General features: G+C 40.6%; 1 protein-coding gene across 4 annotated transcripts in view; it reads right to left on the bottom strand.

Moving 5' to 3' along the window:
- hdlbpa (high density lipoprotein binding protein a) overlaps nucleotides 1-22,575 on the bottom strand; it is a 54,154-nt gene that overhangs the window by 20,774 nt on the left and 10,805 nt on the right. For 3 of the 4 annotated variants that reach the window (XM_052017286.1, XM_052017288.1, XM_052017285.1), the window contains 14 exons: nucleotides 18,316-18,391; nucleotides 16,408-16,520; nucleotides 15,053-15,207; nucleotides 14,152-14,367; nucleotides 13,467-13,673; nucleotides 12,358-12,573; nucleotides 11,338-11,544; nucleotides 9,312-9,419; nucleotides 6,636-6,740; nucleotides 5,304-5,382; nucleotides 4,491-4,630; nucleotides 3,474-3,578; nucleotides 3,242-3,355; nucleotides 2,635-2,721 (listed from right to left, as the gene is read on the bottom strand). In XM_052017286.1, coding sequence (XP_051873246.1) covers nucleotides 2,635-2,721; nucleotides 3,242-3,355; nucleotides 3,474-3,578; nucleotides 4,491-4,630; nucleotides 5,304-5,382; nucleotides 6,636-6,740; nucleotides 9,312-9,419; nucleotides 11,338-11,544; nucleotides 12,358-12,573; nucleotides 13,467-13,673; nucleotides 14,152-14,367; nucleotides 15,053-15,207; nucleotides 16,408-16,483 — 1,815 coding nt within the window. In that variant the 5' untranslated portion in view covers nucleotides 16,484-16,520; nucleotides 18,316-18,391. Of the gene's footprint in view, nucleotides 1-2,634; nucleotides 2,722-3,241; nucleotides 3,356-3,473; nucleotides 3,579-4,490; nucleotides 4,631-5,303; nucleotides 5,383-6,635; nucleotides 6,741-9,311; nucleotides 9,420-11,337; nucleotides 11,545-12,357; nucleotides 12,574-13,466; nucleotides 13,674-14,151; nucleotides 14,368-15,052; nucleotides 15,208-16,407; nucleotides 16,521-18,315; nucleotides 18,392-20,932; nucleotides 21,177-22,575 lie in introns of all 4 variants that reach the window. The other variant, XM_052017287.1, reaches the window with a different exon arrangement.

Below are 22,575 nucleotides of genomic sequence, written 5' to 3'. Positions count from 1 at the left end.
ATGTTTATTGTTAGGCCCACCCCCTCGTGCATCAGTGAGGTACAACTTGGAGCTTAGCCTCAGAACATGTGCGAAACATCTGCATACAGAGACACAAATTCTGCAGATGCTGGAATCTGGAGCAACACAAGTAGTGCTGGACGAACTCAGGTCAGGCAGCATCCATGGAGGGAAATAAACTGTTGACAATGTTGGGCCAAGATCCTTCATCAGGACTGGAAAGGAAGAGGGCAGAAGCCAGAATAAGGTTTGTGGGGTGCACACAGGCAGGTGATAGGGGAGTTGGGGAAGAAAAGAAAGATGTAAGAAGCTGAGAGGCAATAGGTAGGGCTGAAGAGGAAGTAGGAATCTGGTAGGAGAGAGTAGTGGACCATGGAAGAGGGGAGGAGGAGACGACGACGAGACTCAGGGTGTTCCCTTTGTTCTGGATTGGAGGTGAAATGCCTGGGGGTGGGGGGGTGGGGTGGGGGCTGGTGGGAACTGTGAATTGGCTCCACTCCTGTTCAGATCTTGGAAACCAGGATGGAGTAATAAAGAGCAAAAGTGTAGGGACAATAACACAACCAGCTTTGCCATTAAACATCTCATGTGATAACATTACGAAGTCTTATTTCTTGCAAAAAAAACTTATTCTGTTGCATTTAATTGACTTTACTGTAATTGAAATTTCACATCAGATGTATAGCACCATGGGGAGTGGTGATGGGTGGGGGGGAGCCACACATTTCTGGTTGAATACAGTTTAAAAAAAAGACAAAATCATCACTCCACTCTAGACACCTGGATAAAATCTGGAATAATTGGAATTATAAAATATTCAGAGTCTAATGGAGGTTGCTGACAATTAGGGATACCCATTACTTTCTAAACAAAGAGGGCCACATATCTGAAAACAGTAGCATTAATATTCTTCCCCACTCCAAGGATACAAAGTAATCCAGGGAAATGAACTGAATAAATACAGAAAACTATTTTACTGAAGCACTGATTCAGGAGAGAAAGATTGTGCTCAACTTTAGGAACTCTCAATGCAATTTCTGTCTGCTGTATTACCATCAAGTATTTTGCCAAGCAGACCTGAAGTAAGATGCAAAGCAGACAACAGGGACTGATAGAAAGCTGGCATAAATCAGAACCATTTATTCCATACAAGCACCACAAACCCTGCCTGTTCCAATCCACACCTCCTTCCCATGCAGGAGGTGCAACAGCTGCCCTTTTACCTCATTTCCAATATCCAATACCCCATACAATCCTGCCAGGTGAAATGACAATCTACTTGTACTGTTATCAGTTTAGTTCATTCCATTTACTGCTCACAATGAAGTCTCTGCTTGACTGGGCAGGCAAATGGATTAGCCATTTGGTTTGCTGAAATTCCTCTATTCAATCCACCTGTGATCATGAACTTCCAAATATTCAGTTAATTTAGTACAAAGATTCACTTCCAATGCCCTATTTCACACTTGCAACCAGCTCAATGTTAGAGCAAGGAAGAAAAAAATATTGAATGCTTATCAAAAATAGCCTGATTGCTGCAATTATACCATGCATCATGCAGAATTAGTCAAACAATCTGGCATCTTCCCAATTCGAGTAGAGACAATGCACAGAGTTGAAGTGTGCCAATTCATGGACAGACTAGCAAAAGGAGGAATTTAATTACCAAGATCACAATTGAAATCCTCCTACAAAATAGGTAATGAAATTTAAATATCACACCACAACCTCTGCTTAATTTAATACCGACTCATTCTTTTCACTTTCTGCAAGGAATTCCATGGTATGGATCATAAGGAAAATAAACCCAAAGGAGGATTCCATCAAATGGTTAAACAGATTTCCAATTTTTCTTTGCTGCAACTCCTCTATCCATAGCTGTTCAAGGAGTTATGGTGGTGACAATGTTGTGAAAAGTTGGTGGTGGTGTTTAGGCTCCAGGTAGTAATAGTAAGCATTTCTGCTGTGTGATAGCTCATCAACCAGGCTTCACGAGCACTGCATCAGCTGTACTATCACAATGACAGAACAATCCAACACAAATTTGGGATTCTCTATCATTTCTAATTAGGTTCACCATCCACTCAACAAGGCTTTTATCTAGCAATGGCAATGTCAATGGAACGATGCCATGGGGAATGTTGTGAAAATGAAAGTAGAAAAAGAGACATTGAATATTTGTACTGAAAATTCAAGTACTACATACACAGGAAACTGGCAAATTGGCCAAGGAAAAGTAGATTGATCTACAAGTTACACTTGTTCACACTGCCTCAATGGCATCAAACTAGAGGTCAGAGCAATGTCTTTGAGGATCTTAAGTATCAATTCAATACCTGCAGTTGGGTTGTGGGAAATTTTTGTATCCAATACACTTCCTTGAGTAGTCTATAATTCTCTCTACTTCAATAGCTTTAAATGAATAATAATAATAAATAATAATGTGTCAATGTGAAATATTAGAACCTAATTAGAGTTCTAATGCTCATCATCCGGTAACATATTTAAAAATCAGATCTTGCAACGTGTCCACAGAATGAAGGCCACAACTCAAATTTACTCATGCATGCTGCTCCCAGACCAGTGAACACTGACTTGGAAATTAGTAAATAAGCAAAATCAATAACTAAATACCTTCTTGATATTTGCTCCTCCTTTCCCAATGATATTTTTGTGAAACTGCTTGAAGATGGGCACAGAGACTGAATAGCTATTTTCCACCTAAATTTAAAAGAGGTGAATACAAATCAACAGTAGTGTTAATAAAAAATGCATCACTCACCCTTGCTCCACTGCTCTTAACCCACAACTTTGACTAACAATACATCTGTAGTTTCCTCCCTTTGAATAAGGGAGATTGAATTTTAGAAGGCATAGCATCCAATAGTATCCAGCCAAGTTATAACCATATTGTTTAAAAAAGCTGCAGTCACAAGACTAATTGTTCAGAGGTAGGTTCCTACAATATTTGTGGATTTACAGCAAGTGTATGTGATTATGCTGACAATAGATCACTATAGTTCTCCTCCCAAACAGTAAGTAATGGGGAGGGGGCAGGGGGAACCCAAACTCCCCAGACTCATCCACCTTTATCCCATTCCATGAGCTGCAGTACAGAAATGTCCATTTCAACATTCATGTTTTGTCACTGCAGCTTGCATCACAAATGGCTTTACCTTCCACTTGTTCTGCTAACCCCTTTTAAAAGGAATTGGATGATCTAGCTCAGGCCAGCACTTACAAGTTCAGCCACAATTTTATTCAAGAACTTGGCACATTTCTCCACTTCATTTTTGGGACCACGCAGTTGCACTATATCACTCTTTTGATTTGGATCTGGGAAATTAATTATGACCTGAAAAAGGTTTGAGAGAGATACCCACAGTTAACATAATAGGAATTTTAAACAAAAGATTGGAAATGGAAACAAGAATCAGAAAAAAAATAAAAAAGCTGCTCCCAGCACTGATTACCTCAGGGAACTTGTCACGGATCTCCTTAACCTTCTCTCCCTTCTGGCCAATGATTGTACGGTGGAAACGATGCTCGATAATTAAGTCCTTGGTGCGCTCATTTTCCTGAGAATCGCAGAGATGGTTTTAATCAGTAAAGAGATTAAGTCATTTACTGCATTCAACTGTACCCAATGTTGAAAACATGGTTAAATGACTGGCACTTTGCAAAACTAGATTTGATCCCAGCTCAGAGTTAGTATTTTTTTTAAAAAAAAACAACTATGACCTCAATACCAAATCAGGAGAGTTTAAAAAGATTTCTCCTCAAATTCTACTAGTGCTTAATGGAAGTCAGCATAACATAGCAACATAATCTTGTACCCAAATTGACCAAAATATGGGCAACTTTCTACTTGCCTTATATGGACCTGGAGAAATACAAAAAAACACTTGTGTACCAGGAAAAATAGTATTAGCTTTCCCCAAAGGAAATCCCAATTCTGAACAAGCCCAACCTTTCATTTCAAGTTATTTTTTAAAAAAAACACTGTGTATAGCCACACTCAACTAAATTGCATTCAAAAATCTCAGTTATTTCTCTGGTGGGTAAATGCACAGAGGCTCTCAGAATTCGATCTAATCAGCTTTAAATCAGCAGCCCTCAGTCAAGTTAATGAAAAGGGATGTTCAGTAGCTTTGTCAACTCTAGACCAGCATAAAAAAAATGCCAGAGCTCCCAGTTCCAACAAGACATGCATGTCAACAGCCATTGGATAAGATTGGGTTTGAATTTAGGTGCAAGATATTCCATGACCAACAATTTACCATCATACAACACTTTATACACAGGGAATTTGCAACTTAGAGCATTATCAGAATTTGACACTGACAAAAAGAGCTGCCATTAACCACATGCAAGTTATGTTAACTTCTGTGGCACACAGTCAGAAACAAAAAGTGTTGTACTGGGGTTAGAATTCACAGTGGTCATTCCAAACCAGTTTACTACCACACCTTTTCATTCTCACTACTCACCATTCTGGATGCAAGCTCCAACAGTTCCTTTTTAGCATCTTGAACTCCTTGTGGGTCACCTTCAATTCGGATCAAATTGCTTTTCTCGTTATCAGGGGGGATTCGCACCAAGACCTTGTACTGATCCTTGATGCGATTTACTTAGAAGGAAAGTCCAAAAAGAACTATTACAAAGTGTAGGTACAGGTAATAACAAGATCTAAGCTTTATGCAACCCGTCATCTTTTGTTGTAGAGGTGGTGTTAGAGGAGGTAATAACTTAATGTCAGATTGAATTTCTCCTTCTGTTTACTCAGACTGTTTTTGGTTGCAAGGGGAACCCCCTACCAGGATTTGCAACTAGACACCAACATTCAATAAACCAAATTTTAAAACTAGTGGCAAACAGTTCATATTTATCCACCCTATCAAGTCTGTATAGTTTCTCTTCTGTGCTGTTCTCAGTTCCAAAATAATTTCCCCTCTACACCAAGCTTTAAATCCCACAAGTCACAGTTTCTTCAGGCTGTTATTTTTAAAAAAAATACACAATTTGTAGCCCATCACTTGGACTCAGTCAAGCCAAGGCTGTCTGACATTCCTTCCCCACCCCCCCATATTCTGTCTCAAACATGGATCATATTCAAGATGAACTCTCCTCAGATGTGGATAGGCACAACAACTCCTTGACATAACTGAAACATGGAGTGCCAATTAAAAGACAATGATAATCTATGACAGTCTCTCAGATACTTACTTCTTGGTATTCACTTTCAATTTTAATCAAGTCTGAACAAGGACCATTCATTTTTGTATATGCATTTGGACACTTACTGTTTGCTCCATTCTTTCCAATGAGGTGGCGATGAAATTTGGGATCAATTGTCAATTCAGTGTAGTCCATACGATTAACCTGTAATTATAACATCGAAACAAATTATACCTCAAGCTGCAGATCTAGGCTCTACAAGCTTATCTACAGACTTGGCCTACACTCTGCCAAACCTCATCTGAAATCCATTAATACAAAGTCAGTAAGGGCACTGTACCATCCAAAATTGTTTCATTAGGTGTTGCTGCAAATGAACTAAACACTGCAATCAGCAGCAGATATATCCACTTTTGAAGTCAAAGATGGTTGAGCATAGGATATTGCAGAAGGTTAAGAGGGCAACATCTTAGGATCAAGACAATTTGTCTCAGTCACCACTATATTCCTTTGTACTCAGTACAAATCCAGTCAGTTCACTCAAGTCTCATTAACTTCAAATTACACTAGTTGCTTAATGATATATTTGGATAGATGTTGCTGATATTGAGTGCAGCCAACCTCCTGATCCTTTATCAGGTGTGGAAATGAGTAGTCCCTGAGGAGTGGAGTACTAGTGAGCAAGGCTGCTTGATAGCACCAATGACATCTTCCACCACTAACCTAAATTAGAAGTAGGCAGACATTGGTAACCAGTCAAAATGGATTTCCCCCATTTTCTGTGGTTGGGACTTAACCACACAATCTTCCTTCTTGCTGGACAAATACCAATTCTGTAACTAAGTTAAGCCAGCTTGTCTGGTGATACAAATAGCCTTCAGCACAGAGCCTATACTGTTGTCGGGGGTAGTTTATGCTTTCAGTACATTCAGGCATTTGAGTGGAATGAATGGAACTATTGGAAGACCAATTTGTTGCAAGATCTCAGGAAGAGTCCAGGATAGATAATTCAGTAGTGCTGGCTGATCAGGATTGCAAATGCTTCAGCTTGGTCTCTACATGTCGATAGCAATGTCAGTGCAGCCTACTGGTCCCAAGGGTCATCTAATTGTCCACTAACATTGGTAACCAAGTGTGGCCACATTGCAGACCTTGGCATTGATCAGCTGCTGTGGGATTGCGTGATACCCCAGTCTGACACATGGTTCAACCAACTTTTTGATAACTAGTCCAATTAATACATCTCCAATGTTACCAGTATCGTATAGATCTCTTGAACTTGGACAAACAATGGTGACTACTTTCTCATAATGAAATGCAGCCCACAAAAATGAATTGAGATTCAAAATTTATACAAAAAACTTAAATATCAATTAAAAAGCACCAGTAACTAATATACAAAATATTGCTCAAAGATACTCAGTAAATTTCAATGTTGTTTTTAATTCAACACTCACCAGGTCCCGCACAACAATTTCAATTTGCTCTTGGACTTGTTGCACCTCCTTGGTTGGCCCTTCCAAACAAATCTTATCCTCCCCATCAGTAAATTCGATATATACCTGCAGCAGAATTGAAAACAAAAACACAAAATTAAATGAAGCTCCAGTGTAAACACCCAGTTTGAGAAACCTTCCTTAGATACAGGACCCAGTGAATGGATAGATTCAGTAACTGCAAAGAAAAAATACAAGTCACCAAATAGGTCAGAAAGTGTCACATTCACCCCCTAGTACAGAGCACAAACAGCACAGTAACTCACTTTGAATACTAGGGTACAGTAGCTGGCACAGCCCCAAGTTTCTTGACTTAAGTTTCTTGATAAAGTGGCAGGCCAGGAATATCATAGGTGAGAGTTTTAGCAAGGTAGTCACACCCAAGATGCAGCCTACAGATATAGGTGAGTTACCAGTGGGAGAAAAGGAGCAGGCAGACAGCACAGGGTTCCCTTGTGGCCATTCCTCACACTAACAGATATATGCCTTTGAATACTGTTTTGGGGGGTGGGGAAGAAGAGAAGGGAAGTGAGGGGCAGGAAAATGACCTCTCCAGCAGTAACCAGAGCTGAGGCAAAGATGGGAAAGATGAAGTCAGGCACAGCGATAGTGATAGAGGACTTGATAGCAAGGGGCACAGATAGTTTCTGTGGTTGCAATCAAGACTCCAGGATGGTGTGTTGCCTCGCTGGTGCCAGGGTCAAGGATGTCTTGCAGTTGGTAGAGGACATTGAGAGGGAAGGGCAAGCAGCCAGAGGTTGTGGTCCATATATGTACCAATGACACAGGCAGGAGCAGGGAGAAGGTCCTGCAAAGGGATTTTAAGTGGATAAGGCTCCAGGGCCTGATGGCATAGATCCCAGAATATTGAAAGCAGCAACTGAGAAGATTGCTGGGGCTTTGACAAGATCTTCTGTCCTCATTAGCAACAGGTAAGGTCCAAGGACTGGAGAATAGCAAAGGTTGTACCTTTGTTCAAGAACAGAAATAGGGATAATCTAGGTAATTATAGGCCAGTGAGCCTCACACCAGTGTTAGGGAAGCTATTGGAGGTAACCCTGAGTGAGTGTATCAATGCACATTTGGAAAGGCATGGACTGCTTAGGAACAGTCAGCATGGCTGTGCGCTGAGCAGGTCACACCTTATAAACTTAAGATGGTTTTTTTCTTTGAAGAGGTGACAAAAGATCTTGATGAGGGGACAAAAGATCTTGATGAGGGGAAGGCAGTGGATGCTATCTACATGAACTTTAAGGCATTTGATAAGGTCCCTCATGGTAGGTTGATTCAGAAGATAAAGATGCATGGGATCCAGGATGAATAGCAAGATTGGATTCAGAACTGGCTTACCCATAGGAGACAGTGTAGGGGTGGAAGGCTGTTATCCTGGCTAGAGGTCCATGACCAGTGGTGTTCTGCAAAAATCTGTGCTCAGACCTCTTGTTTGTGATATACATCAATGAATTGGATGAAAATGTAGATGGGTGGATTAGCAAGTTTGCAGATGACACCAAGAATGTAGGATTGTGGACAGTGTAAAAGGAATATCAAAGAGTACAGTAGGATATAGATCAGTTACAGATATGGGCAGAGAAGTGGCAGATATGGAGTTTAATCCAGGCAAATGAGAGGTGTTGCACTTCAGCAGGTCAAATGAAAGGAGATATTATAGAGTAAGTAGTAGGCCCCTTAATAGCATTAAAGTACAGAGGGATCTTGGGGTCCAGGTTGATAGCTCACTGAAGGTGGCTATGCAAGTGGATAAGGTGGTAAAGGCAGCAAATGGCATGTTTGCCTTCATTGGTTAGGGGTGTTGAGTACAAGAGTAAGGAACTCATGGTGTAGCTATATAAAACTTCAGTCAGACTACACTCGGAGTATCGTGTGCCGTTCTGGTCACCCCATTATAGGAAGGATGTGGAGTCTGGAGAGGGTGCCGAAGAGATTTACCAAGAAGCTACCTGGATTAGAGGGCATGAGCTATATGGAAAGGTTGGACAAACTTGGTTGTTCTCCCTAGTGTGTTGGAGGCCGAAGGGAGACTTGAGAGGTTTTTAAAATTATGAGAGGTCTAGTGTAGTCAGACAGAATCTTTTCCCCAAAGTAGTAATGTGAAACAGAGGACATGCTTTTAAGGTTGGGGGGTTGGGGGGGGGGGGGGGGGGGGTGGAGGAGGGTGGTGTCAAGAAGTAGTTTGAAAGGTGACAGGAGAGGCAAGGTTTTGTTTCAAAAAAAGTGGTGGGTGCCTGGAATAGGTCACCAGGGGTAGTAGTGGAAGCAGGCAGTTTGGAGGAGTTTAAGAGGCTTTCAGATAAACAAATGAATATGCAGGGAATTGAGGAATATGGATGATGCACAGGAGGAGGACAACAACAATTAGTATAAATTGGCATAACATCATGGGCCAAATGGCCTGTCCATTGCTGTACTGCTTTAATATTTAAATTCAATGCAAAGAGCATAACAATCAATTTTGTAGAAGACAATATTGAAACAGAATAATGCCCATTCTGCTCAACAGGACAAAGACTGAAGTAGACTAGAGCCCCTTACACTTCAAGTTCCCAATAAACAAAGTGAATATTGCCACCACATTGCAAACTCTACAAATTACTGGAGTAGCAGAGCTTTTTGTACCTTTGGCATTTGCTGTGTGATGCGACTCAGATTTTGACCTTTCTTCCCAATTATGAAGCGATGTAGCCAAGATGGGGCAGAAACACTTGCTACTGTAAAACTATTTGCCTTAAACAGGAAGATTGGGAAAGAAAATACAAGTCAGTTAAATCATCATGCACAGTAATTCAGTGTTGTGCCAGAAACCCTTCACTTCTGTGAAGGGCTGAAATAATGAACTGCTTTTCATCTACATACATGCACCCATTCACATAAACCACTGGAACTTTGATTTATACTACTACAGTAGTAAAACTACATACAATTTCAGAAAGGAAGACAAAGTCAGAGTGAACATTTTGCACAAAAAAAAACACTAAAGTGGGTCATAAAAAGTTAGTTAGGACTAAAGTGGAAACCCTTTGGTCACAGCCTTTGCTTTATACATCTAGAAAGTTGTTCTTGCACCACAAAAAAAATCATTTTGACCAAAAGGCCATCACACCTCTGGACCACAAAAATCCTCATAGACTTGATGTTTGAAGCATCAAGAGAATACATTGTTTAGATTGATGAAGTAGAATGGGATCGAGAAGGTTGTACTAAGGGAAGTTGCTTTAAAACAGCACGTTTTCAATAACTGAAATAGCATTAAAATTTACAACAGATCATCATTATTGCAAGTGGCAACTATCAAGTTACAGAAGGTGAATAGAGTCAGAGCCAATGGGTGTCAACAGATGCTAATGATTTTAGACATCAGATTGCCTTAAGTGAGGAATTTTCCTCACTTTCTCCCACCTGTCAGTAAAATGGATGTGAGATCCTTGATGGGTTATCATTTCTGGAAACGCCTCGTGCAAGAGGAACAAAGTCCCTTTGGAAATAATCTTATAGTCCAATATGAACATAAGATCACAGGTTAGGTCTCCAGTTTTCCTCCCCTCCCAAATCCACACAGCACAAAGAAAAAGTCTGACAAAGTATCCATTTCACTCCAAAATTGAGTCTTCTTCCTCCCTTCCCCAACCTCCCCACCCAAATCAATACAAATCAGCTCAAGAACAGCTAACTGAAAAGTGCAAGTATTAGGTTTTGAGATTTCAGAATATGGCGGAGCTGGTGTAGAGACAGGAAAATGCTACTGACGTCTACTTCAAAATTGGTAAAGTAAAAAACCCATTTTGCATGCCATCCGTACATATCATTTCATCACATCAGTACATTGAGATAGTACAAGAAGCAATAACAAAGTATTACAGCTACAGAGAAAATGCAGTATAGGCAGACAATAAAGTGCAAGGCCATGACATGGTTGATTGAGAAGTCAAGAGTCCATCTGATCATACAAAGAGGACCATTCAATAGTCTTATAAACAGGATAGAAGCTGACATTGAACCTGGTGGTATGCACTTCCATATCTTCTGCCCAAATCTTTTTTTGGGGGTAGGTGGGGTCTTTGATTATGTTGACCGTCTATATTTCTTGCTGCCTCAGTAAAGCAGAGTCCATGGAGGGGAGGCTGGTTTCTGTGATGCTCATTATTTGCAGTACAACAGGATGAATGCTGGGTGATAGGTACTCATTAGCTGAAAACAGTTACCAGACTCTTTACAAAAAAGCTAGGAGTACAGGGAAGTAGACAGCTTTTAGGATAGATTTGAGTAAACCACTAATTTTTTAAAAAAATATTAAGTCAAAGACCAGCCACTCAAGTGGAGAGCAAAGACTGGCTTTTTACTTGTATGTTGTCAAAACAAATTGTTTTGACAAGAGAAATTATCCCATTATTCTACATGACAACTTAATGAAATAAAGTGTTAACTAGTGCCTACAAGAGAACAGAAATATACACTAGCAAGGACAATATATCCAACGTAAGTTATGCTACATAGAATTTAAAAGTAAGATGCTCCAGAATGTCATTCAATCTGAAAAGCTGTCCAAGTAGTGAATCACGTCAACAAGGACAAATTGCACCATTATGAAATGCAATATGAAGATCACCTCAATCAACTGAAAATGATACCGCTTTGCTTCACTTACTTTAGCATAGACTTCAGTCAGAGCCTGCCCGAGTTTATCAGGTTCGCCACGAAGGATGACTGTTTCAGAGTTGCTGTCCGAGGGTGGGATTTCAACTGAGACTCCAGTCCGTTCCAAAATCTCCTGCAATGAGTTGCCTTTGGGTCCAATAACATATTTGTGCTGCGATTTCTTCACCTCCACTGCAATTGTTGTGGTTTTGCTTTTCTAAAAGAAAAGTAATGGATTCAAGTTTGCTCCATGACAGAATCTCCCACTATATCCCTGTGCAACACAAGCACCATTTAATCCTAGAATGTACCAAGTTGCGCAATTTCGGTTGGGGTGCTGTGGAAACCAGACAATCATATTTGTCTAGAGGGGGTGGGGGAGAAGGGAGGGGGACATGTTTTTAGGGTACAGGAAGCACAAAAGAAAAATTAGAGATGCAGTTAAAAACAAATGCATTTGGCAAGGAAATTGGGCTTGGGTAGAGAGGGTAATAGAAAATGTGGATCCTGGAAACTTTTGGAAGATCAAGCAACACAAACTGAAGGGATGCAAGAATGCATATCAAGCCAAATTTAAAACGGTCAGGCCTGTTCAACATTTCCAGAATTCTGCTTTTATTCCATGTTCAACTGTGACAGACTCCATGAAGTACAGAACAACAACAGTTAACTTCCTTGATGTACACATTTAGATTTCCAATCTTCATATCAATGTAAATGTCTCATTGCTCTTAAGTATTCTCTTTTAGACCCTTTCCCTACCAGAATACAGAAAGCACGTGACTGACCTCCTCAACCCATATCCATTCCTTCTCCACCTCCCATCCAGTGTCCAAGGAATGGGAAAGAACAAGGGTGGCCTCTGACACATTGCAGCAAGCCAACTTTCACACTAGTTAGGTCACAGCCTTGATTGGTATGTGCAACAAGTGCCAGCTCAGTTTGGATCATGCATCAAGGAACTGAGGAAAGAGCCTTGTCAGGCAGAATGCACCCTATGATAGGCCTACTAACTGATTACCCTTCTTACCTTATCCTCATAGATCCTCTTGATGCGGTTAACAGCTTGTGCAACCTGTTCTTTCTCACCAGTGATAACAATCTCGTTCTTCATGACACTTGGCGGTGGGATATTGATTCGAGTCCCAGTCTCCTGCATCAGTTCCCCAGCAATCTTATTAAAGGGTCCAGCAATAAACGGGTGATAGACTTTCTCAATGTTGATCCTCTCAACTGCACGCTTATCCTGTAGGAAATAGAGGAGATTTCAACATAGTAGCATCAGCAAGGTGAAAAGCAGCAGCTTTTTCCCTTTGTTAAAATTGGACTCAGATGGATGCATCAGTCAATCCTGTTGCTATTATGAGTCACCCACACACACACCAAATGGAATGGGACTTAGCAATGGAAAGATTCTCACCCACCAGCAAAAAGGCAAGTAACCACTTCTTGAGACAGATGTATAGCTCTTAGCTGTGAGCTTGAAAAAAAGTTACAAACTACTGAAAACCCCACATCTTTAGAAAAGCCTCCACAGCAACCATTCACATTCAACTTGGCTTGACGCACAGTAATCCTAGTTCAATACGTTACACTAGAGATGTGCTGTTTTAGTGATCAGTGTCAAGATTCTTAAAGATTCCATGTGCCTGTTTCAAATGGCACACACAAATGGGACTAATGCCTTCCTTCTATACTGAACCACAGTGATGCAAGCTGACAAAATTTATCAACCAGGTTTGATGGAATGAAGAAAGTCTAAATAATTAGGTTTAAAATCTGAAAGCAGACAAATTTGAAAAAAAGTACACAGATGGAATTTGCAAGTGGATCTAATGCCCAGAGATGCAATTCAAATCAAATGCAAGATGGTTCATAGAGGAAGGAAAATAGAGGACAGGCTTCATTAATGCCATTGAATTGCATCAGGTACATTGTAGGGATGTACAGTGGCCGAGGATACAGAATATGCTTGCCCCATTGCCAAGACTGCAGAGCACTAGTTAGAGTAAATCATGCCAAAATGATACATAAAGACAGCATCTCAAGTTTGCCATGCTGTCCTGTTCAGAGGTATACAATGACCTGGCTCCTGGGATAACATCCAAAAGTCAGTTATAGAAGATCCTCTGTATCTACCTGTTCAGCAGAAATCAGCAAGATTTCATGGCGTGCTTTCTCAATGCCTTCTTTTGTGCCAGTTATTTTAATCTGGTTGCTGGGGTCTTCAGGACGAGGAATCTGGATTTTAGTTGCTGTTTTCAGTTCCAACTCCTGCAGTTTCTCTCCACTTTTTCCAATCACAAAACGATGATGTTCTTTGGGGATGGTTACTGTTGCTGAGGCCTAGACCAGTGGATAGTCAAATACCAGATAACCAGCAAAAAGAAAAGCAAAACAACCTAACGTTGATACTAAGAATCCAAGCATCAACAAGTACTGGCTAAGCCTTCAGGAAATAAAGAACCTCATCAAGCAACCAAAATATCCAGGTGGACAATAACTCATCTAAAAATCAGATCCCATAACCATTAAAATCATGGGTAACAATAAATCAAAATGTGAAAATTAAACAGCCCCATTTCTACTCCCTTTTACAAGTGTGAAAGGACCTCTACGCAAAACAAGGTTCATTAGTAAGGACTAAACTTCCATTTTTGACGAATGCTTATTAACAGTTATCTACTCTTATCCTACAAGAAAGTGTACTTGTACTACATTCAGTTAAAAATAAGAAATGAGCCCCCCACCCCTTCCCATCTATACCAGGCCTTTTGTTTTTATATATCCCATCTTGCCCCTCCCCAGTCTACACATTGCCTACCTGAGTCTGCAGCTTAGCAACAATCTCCTTCCTTGCTTTCATGACAGCTTCAAGCTTTCCAGAAACCATGATGGAAAGACCTTGGTCCTTTGCCAGCGAGAGTTCAATGTGTGCACCGGTCTTCTGCATGATATCCAGGCAGATTTTAGCCTGGTCTCCTTCGCCAAATTGGTTCATTTCTTTGTACTTGCGTTCTTCTAATGGTACATGAAAAACCTGGATGAAAACAGAAAGTTAAGAAGCCATCATCATTTTAATTCCCTTGTTATTTACATACACCTCCAATTCTTGTGGCTTTCTGACCACTATTCAAACACAATTAGTCACTTCATTCCTAATGTTCTCGTGACAAGTTTTTTTTGAACTAATGTTTTTTTCTGACAGCATTGCTATTACTTAATTTTCTAGCCCCCCCCCCCCCCACCCACCAACTTCAAGGGGTCTATACCCAGAACAGTGTCTCCTCTGTACATGCATGTTAAATGACCTGCTGAATGCTTTTAGCATTTCCCTTATTATAATAACTCTTGCAAAGCTGAAATAAAACAGAAAATGCTGGAAATATTCAGGTCAGGCAGCATCTGTGGAGAGATAAACAGGGTTATCGTGTCAGGTCCAGGATCCTACATCAGAACAAATAATACTTCAATGCAGATCTGACTAACCTGGGCAAAAGAGGCACGGTGAAAGGATTAGGTTCAAGCTAATACCCACTATCAATGTAGCAAAATATTCAGTACTCAAGCAGGATTTTAATAAAGGAAAAGTGTTAACTAAAGCACAACTACTCCCACTCAATTTCCACTGCAGAAATCAATGCTCCACCCATTACCATTTGTCACTTCCACTCAGGCAACCTCGCTCTTCATTCCATACACAAGTCAAATCCAACAAGCCATACCTGGGTGATGAGAGAAGATTTGAGTGGTCGGATTTTGGTCCATGCTCCAGATGGTTCTGTTGTAGTCTCTCCAGAAGTAGGTTTCTCAGGGAGAGGAGGAAATGCTTCCTTGTAAGTTGGTACCAAATCAGTCTCATCCTCAGAGCCAACATTTGCTATGGGTGAAAGGGAAAGAATTATTTGGTCAAAGTCGGCATCAGGCAGTTAAAAATTGACAAGAGGACTGCATGTTTTGTACAGATAATTTTTGGAAAAACATCACCATAATTGGCATTGAAATCCAAATATGCATGCTGAAACCAGCTATACAAGCGACTGACTTGATAGTTCTGCCATTAGATAGGTCCAGGAAGAGTAACATCCCAAACAAAAGGCAGAAAAGCAGCATTTCTAACAGCAATTTTGAGATCAAAACAGTTCTGAAAATACTTGGGTCTCAATTATTAGCTATTCAATTATTGGTGGCAGTTTGTTAGCTTATTTACAATATACCACAATAAGACAATGTACCAACCACACACAGTATTGAGTGTTTAGACAAGGTTTCCTGCCAACTCTAGTTTATGCAACAGCTGAAGCCATGAAGCAAGCTCCTGGCCAGCTATCAATTTCACCCAAAAGGAGTGAAGCCTGGAGCCAGGAAAAAAAAACTTTATTCTTCCTAGGTGCACCCAGGAGCCAAACACTACTTTTGTTCAAACAAACAAGAGTCACTCTCTCCCTCCAGAAAAAACATCCATGTCAAACAAAGTTTATTTGGGAATAGAAACAGACAGTGGCTCAGATGTGGAAAGCATGTTACAATAATCCAAACAGGCAAAGAGTTTTAGTATAAAAAAAGTTCTGCTAATGTTTGCAGATGAGAGTGGACTCATTTACTGCAAGCAACAAAACAAGATGAGGATCCTATTCAAAGGAGTTCTGCTTCAGGGAGGCACTAGGCATGGGTTTCCCATCCTCCCCACCCACCCCCCCAATCCCCTTGTACCTTAAAGTAGCAAAAGCTATGGACACCCACCATATATTCATTGCAGCCAAGAGAGTGAAGCTTGAATGGTTGGAACTATTCAATTACCCCGGTTACAAGTTAATACACCATCAAGAGGGCCAGCAGGTTCCAAAGCATTGCCTTAAGGTAAACAAAAAAAATCTAAAAACAGCTTCCTAAAAACTGGGCAAAAATCTGATGAACAGGCAGTGCTCTCTATATATGAAAAGTAAATCAGGTTAAAAAGCTTCCCCCCCAACCCCCCAAGATCAAAAAGCCTCAAGATAGCTGAGCAGCAAGGAAATTGGCAACACAGATCAGCCATTAATAGAAAAAGGGTTGGGGAATTTAAAAACTATTCACTAACCTTTAACCTGCTGCTCATCAAGGCCACTTCTGTGCTCAGCAAAGCTTTCAGGTGTCAATACGGCTACAGAGCTCATTGTCGAAATCCCACGTACACGAGGTCCGGGTATGCCACTGCAAAGGACAATGAGCTGTTAACGCACACACAGTCTTGGCCAAACAAAGAAACAGGAGCAAGTGAAGGGTAGTTACCCCCCCCCATCCCCAAACCCGCTCTGCCATTCAATTAGATCATAACCAATACATCCTTTGCCTTGACACCACTTTCCCCACTCCATATTCCTTCCAGTTTAAGATGTTTGTCAATATCCACCTGGGAGGTGTAGGCAATCCCTGCATTACAGCAGTTCCAATAATGGAAATTCACCCTCATGGCATTTACAAATCACTACCAAAATAAAAATCTCCAGTACGAAATAGATTCCCAATTTGCATTTCTTGATGCATGCACAGATAACACAGCTTCATGTTACAGAAAATGGCAATACAGCCCATTTCCTAGGAATGCAATCCCTTCTCCCCTGTCATCTAGAGGTTGCCTGTATTCAACAACTCCAGCTCTAGGAAAGAGTTAAAAAAATTACACAACTGAGAGACATTCTTCCTCATTTCAGTCTTAAATGGGTGACACCTTATTCTGAAACTCAGTTCCCCAAAATCTACATTATGGGAAACATCCTCCCAGCATCCACTGAGAAATCTTATGTTTCAATAGGATCATCTGTCATTCTTTTCCAGGAGTGAATGCTGGCCCAACCTTTCCAATCAACCTATTGGACCTTCTCTACATTGTCTCCAATGTAGGCACATTAACTAATGGAGACAAAGGCTCACAGTACTCTATGGTCTTACTTACCAGAATGCTGGAGAAGTGGAATTAATTTTATTTTCCTATGGCAAGGGATCTGAAATAAAGACCAACATCCCATTGGCCTTCCCAATTAAACACCAATTACTGTACAAAGGAAACTGGGTGTCTTGCTATTGCAAGAATTTGTAATCTTGCCTCTAAATAATTTGCTTTTTCATTCTTCCTTTCAAAGTGCATAATCTCATATTTTCAAACATTACAGTCCATCTGCCAACTTCTTGTCCACTCACTTGATCCATCCATCTTTTCGCAGACTCTTTGTACCACTCAAACTTGCTAACCCATTTATCTTTGCATCAGCAGCAAATCTGGCTCATACATTCAATCTCTCCAAGTCATCAACATAGGTTGTAAATAGTTGAGGTCCCAGCACCAAACCCTGCGGCACCCCATGTAAACCGCAATCTGAAAGTGACCCTCTCTTAAATGAGCCACTCTCCCTCTTAAGCTAATACACAATCTCCCCCAACCCTATGCTCCCTTATTACCCATTTATGTGGAAATCCAAATACCCTCATCTACTGGTTCCCCTTTAATCACATCCTTAAAACTATAGGAAACATGAAACCATGTTGACTGTTGGCAGAATATTTAGAAAATTGCAAGACATTACATTAATAATGGATTCCAGTATTTTTCATCAGGAGAAAAATGCTAAAGGAGCTTGTAGGAACAATGCCTGTTATGTGTAGGCTGATAATGAGAAATTAACAAGTTAGTTAACGATATGGCAAAAAAAAAGTTTGACATGGAATCTTGGTCATACCACAACAATAATGCTGACAGCTTCAAAGTTACAAAAGATTACAGAGGTACTGCAAAAGAAAAAAAAAGTCCCATACCAGAAGTGAAAGAATACAACCCATTAGCCTTTCCTGACAAAAAAGACCGAGAAGTGACCCGAGAGGTAATGCTCAAACTGTAAAGGTGATCAATAGGGTAGATGTAGAGAAGATATTTCCTCTCATAGCATGGTCCAAAGCTAGGACTCATTAACAGAAATCTAACAATTCCAATTGGATTTGAGACAATACTCACCAGCTAAATGGTCAGTTGCCAGAAAGTCCGTCCTGTAGGTGGATGCCTTCCCACGTCAGCCTGCCAGCTTTTTGATCTGCAAGAGGTGATGAAAACAGTCAATGAGCAGCATGTTAGTCATGAATTATTGTATCCAGGAGCATGACCATAGAAGTAATCAAGTTACCATCCACTCAGCTCAACTGCCCCACACCAGCCAACCTATTTTGCTAGGTCATTTGTTTTACATACTCAAAGTTGATGCATTAAGCATTTATAGCTTTGTTCCCAAAATGTAGTTCACACATCCTGGGGGCAAGCTGGACATCTCTTGAAGAGTACATTAGGGAAAATTGTCCTAGGACAGTTTTCAATGCTTTAAAAAGGAGTAGGCAAGCAATTCAGAGGACCACAGTGACAAGGCTAATGACAGCACCTGGCATTTGAGTCAACAGAAAATGCAAGTAGGGGTATGTTAGCAGTCCAGAGGAAAGAAAGGTTGCATTAAAGAAACATTTGAGATCCTGTTTATATAATGTGATGTTACTGATAGTTAATGAAAAAAAAAAGAAATTCCATTTTAATGGGTCACATCCACACCAACAAAAAGGGCACAAATGAATTAGTACTGGGAATCAAGTGGAGGGCTCTACACCACCAAGCTCCACAATAAAACAGCATGAGCGCCACTTAATAGAAGTTGGATGCATACAGAACTTATTTTCTCTCCTCAAAAGTAGCTGAGTAACATTATGCAAATACAGGCAGGAGGGACTCTGTGATCACAGGCATCCAACTCTGGTTAAGTTCTGAAACCCAGAATGTATCTTAGGACCCAGATTGCAGATATTTTGAAAGCAGCAATTTTTCAGGGGAAAGAGTGATAGGGGCTTGTGGTTTGTTACAAGAAATACCAGGGCTGATGAAGGGTCTTCAGCCTAAAACTTGAACCATTTCTCTTTCCAGAGACGCTACCCAAGCTGCTGAGTGCTTGCAGCATTTTCTATTTCAGATTTACAGCACCTGCAGTTTTATTTTTGATTTCCATGCTAGAACTGGAAATCAGCATTCATAGGTTCAGTGCAACTTTACCAAGAATTCATTTAGGGCATTTGTAGTGGGGATGGCAGAAATCTAACCAAAAGATGCATTCAGGGAAATTTCAAGAGTGTGGCAGAGGATTGGAGCATGCTCTTGCAAAGTGGGGCAATTTTGGAGAGGCCAGTAAAGAATATTGAAGGAAATTTTATGTGTTCTATGAGAAAGCAGGATTCAAGTTGTAGAGAAATGCATTCAGAAGTTAGACCATTCAAATTGTTTCTCTCAAGCCACAAAACAGTTCCAATCAAAGAATTTTACTCACCCAGTTCCCAAATCCCTTCAATTCTTTTTCCAAAACTGAAAGTGGCCTTAGAACAGAAGCTACTGTGACAGCAGCATCTACTTATAGCCAAAGAAATCAACTCAAAAGCTTCTTCATCCTAACCACTACATTTCCATCTAGTCTCATTAATGTCTTGCCCAAATCCCGTTTTCCACACTATCTTGGCAATGACTTTTTACTGAAGTCCATACGCAATCTGCTCTCCTCCACATCTTTTAACCCCATTGAATCAATTCCACAAGGTTTGTGAAGTCGATAAAATAGGGCAAGGAGTGGTGTAAAATTAGGATGTAAAAAGGATTCAATCCCAGTGTGGGAATACAACTGGGAAGTTTTTGGCTTAATGAGCAAGAAAACAAAACACAGCTGACTGACGTTGAAGAAATACAAAACTTATCAGATTCATAGCCAAGGCAAGTGAAAAAACTCCTTCAAGGACTGTCCAAATCAAGTGTTGCACAAAGTTTCTGCAGTAAGGGAAAAAATTAATGGGTTTCATTGGCTTAATGGATACCACCAGCTGTGGAGGATTGGTGTCAGGCCACTTAGCATCAGAGTACAACCAGGGTGCACACCAAGAAAGCTTAATTCCCAAATCAATGGCTGAACTACATTACATAGTGTCTAAGACATCAAAGTTCTGTTTTTGACAATGTGTCAGCATTCAGACAAATCAATTAGTCATTCAAGCCAAGAAAAACAGCTGATAGAGTTTTATGGCCTTGTTTACTACCTTACTAGTTACAGGGTGTACCTTCAGTTTGACTCATGGGTCTCTCCCAGGGTTTTGTTCTGTCCAAGTTAGGTATTGACTCAATACACAATGTGCAAGGGATTGCCAATTAAAACCAAGCATGCAAAATTATTATTAAAATTACACCCTAGGAACAGGCATTGAAGGCCCAAAACTGCTTGATTGTTGCAAAACTATTGTCACTGGCAGGAAAAATATCCCCAATAAGACCTTTGTATTATTCAGACAATTCAGCTGAGCTGAACATTTGGGGGGGGGGGGGGGGGGGAGGAGAGGAGAGAGGGAAGGGCACAGAAAGAAAAAGAAAGGATGAAAAGACGACACTGTTAAAAGGTCCTTCAACAAGCACTTAAAAAAAGGTCAATGGTCACTGCTTATCTTCCCCTCATTTCCTGATCCACAGCATAGGAAAGATAATAACCTAGAAAGTGCCAAGTGCAAGTTCCCCCATCCCCCTCTTCCAATACTCCCCTCCCGTCCCCTTCTGTTCCTCAACTCACCAGCAATACTTGTCCAAGGTGTGTTGTGTTTTTTTTTACACCCACAAGATCAATAACCAAGTGCTTTGGAATAACTTCAGAAATCAGTTTCATCAACTGTGGTATTTTATTTTACTGATTGGGCAATGGTTTTCAGGGAAGCTAACTCAAAACATCCTACAAGTGACTTCTAGATCCAGGTTTCAAGATTTATTCTTAAGGTACAGCAATGCACTCAAGTTGTAAGCTTCCTGCATAGTGCAGCCTGTAGGAGGTAAGCAAAGACACATCAGTATCATTCATGGCAAGAATGAATCTGTGTAGGTTAATGTTTTATAGATTGTTCCAGTTAAATTAGTTTATTTCCGGAAAAAAGAAAGCAGATAGCATCTCCCAAATTTCTGATGTTTTCCTTAGATAAAAGCAAAGCAGGACACAGTCACACCCAGTGATTTAAGACCAGAGCCAAACTTTGTTTAAACAATCCTCCATCACAAGCTGGTGGTAGTGAACAACACTCAAAGTGACAGACCATTTGCCAGTAGAGATGTACTGATAGTCAATAAGATAACAATGGAAGTGATCATTAGTGTACAGAAAGCAAATAGCACAGACCTGTTCAAACTTGAATAAAAACAGGCAATTGAAGGCCATGGCTCAAGAACAGGATTACATCAGGAAAACAAAGTCTACACTTGGAATTTGTGAACAAGACAGGGGTTTGAGGGAGGAAAGAAACTGGAGTCAAGACTTTAAACAACTGACAGCACACTTTCCTGAGGCAGAATGTTTTTGATTCAAGCTCTGAGAAATTGGGACTCACAACCTAGGCTGGCATTTTAACACCAATGGAATGTTGCACACTTGGAGCCAATACCACAATATAAAAGAGCAGGGCACATCCACTTCATCCTAATTAGCATTCAACCTCTGAAATGTATTTTGCAAATATTGCTCACGCATCTTATTGGGAGTGAAGTGCTGTGCATCAGGCCACAATTGCAAAAATGCAAATAATTTTAAAATGTCAGATTGTTAGCTAGAAACTGAGTTGATGCATGCAGAGTGGATTAGTAAAGAACAAGATGGGCAGCATAGCTTTGAAGTCACCTGCAGACTCTTAGCATCTCCATCACCAGTGATAGTTAATGGAGGGCATCTTTTACTCCAAACAGATAACCAAATCACAAAAGGAAAACTAGCCTTTAAGAGTATAGCAGATCTCAGGTAAAATCCTTTGCTCAACTTGCACTGAAAATATACTCAGACTTTAGTTTTAAAATTCATGCAGCATCTGTACAGGGGCAATGTTTATTTACGCACATAAAAAAGCCTCATCTTGTCAATCTTGTACAGGGAGATCCCCCAGTTCCTATAAACCTACTATAGGAATCAGCATCATCTCAAGACCAGCTAAAATCAGTTGCTTGTGTCAGTCACAGCCCCAGCCCCTAGTAGAAATGGTGTGTAGGGTTCTGACATGAGGCACAGCTGCCAAATCAAGGCAGAGCAGTACAATGCATATAAACAAGATCAAGGTCTTCCTTGTCCTCAACCAGCAGACTCCAAGCTATGAGAGGTCTGTGGAATGGGGGGGGGGGAGGGGAGGGGGGGGGGGGGGGAGAAGGGAGGGAAGAAAGAGGAACTACTTGGAGCTTTTGAAG

This window comes from Pristis pectinata, chromosome 6 (assembly GCF_009764475.1).
Source record: "Pristis pectinata isolate sPriPec2 chromosome 6, sPriPec2.1.pri, whole genome shotgun sequence".
Taxonomy (NCBI): Eukaryota; Metazoa; Chordata; class Chondrichthyes; order Rhinopristiformes; family Pristidae; genus Pristis; species Pristis pectinata.
The sequence above is the reverse complement of the archived record's forward strand: the minus strand, read 5'-3'. Positions and strand labels throughout refer to the sequence as shown.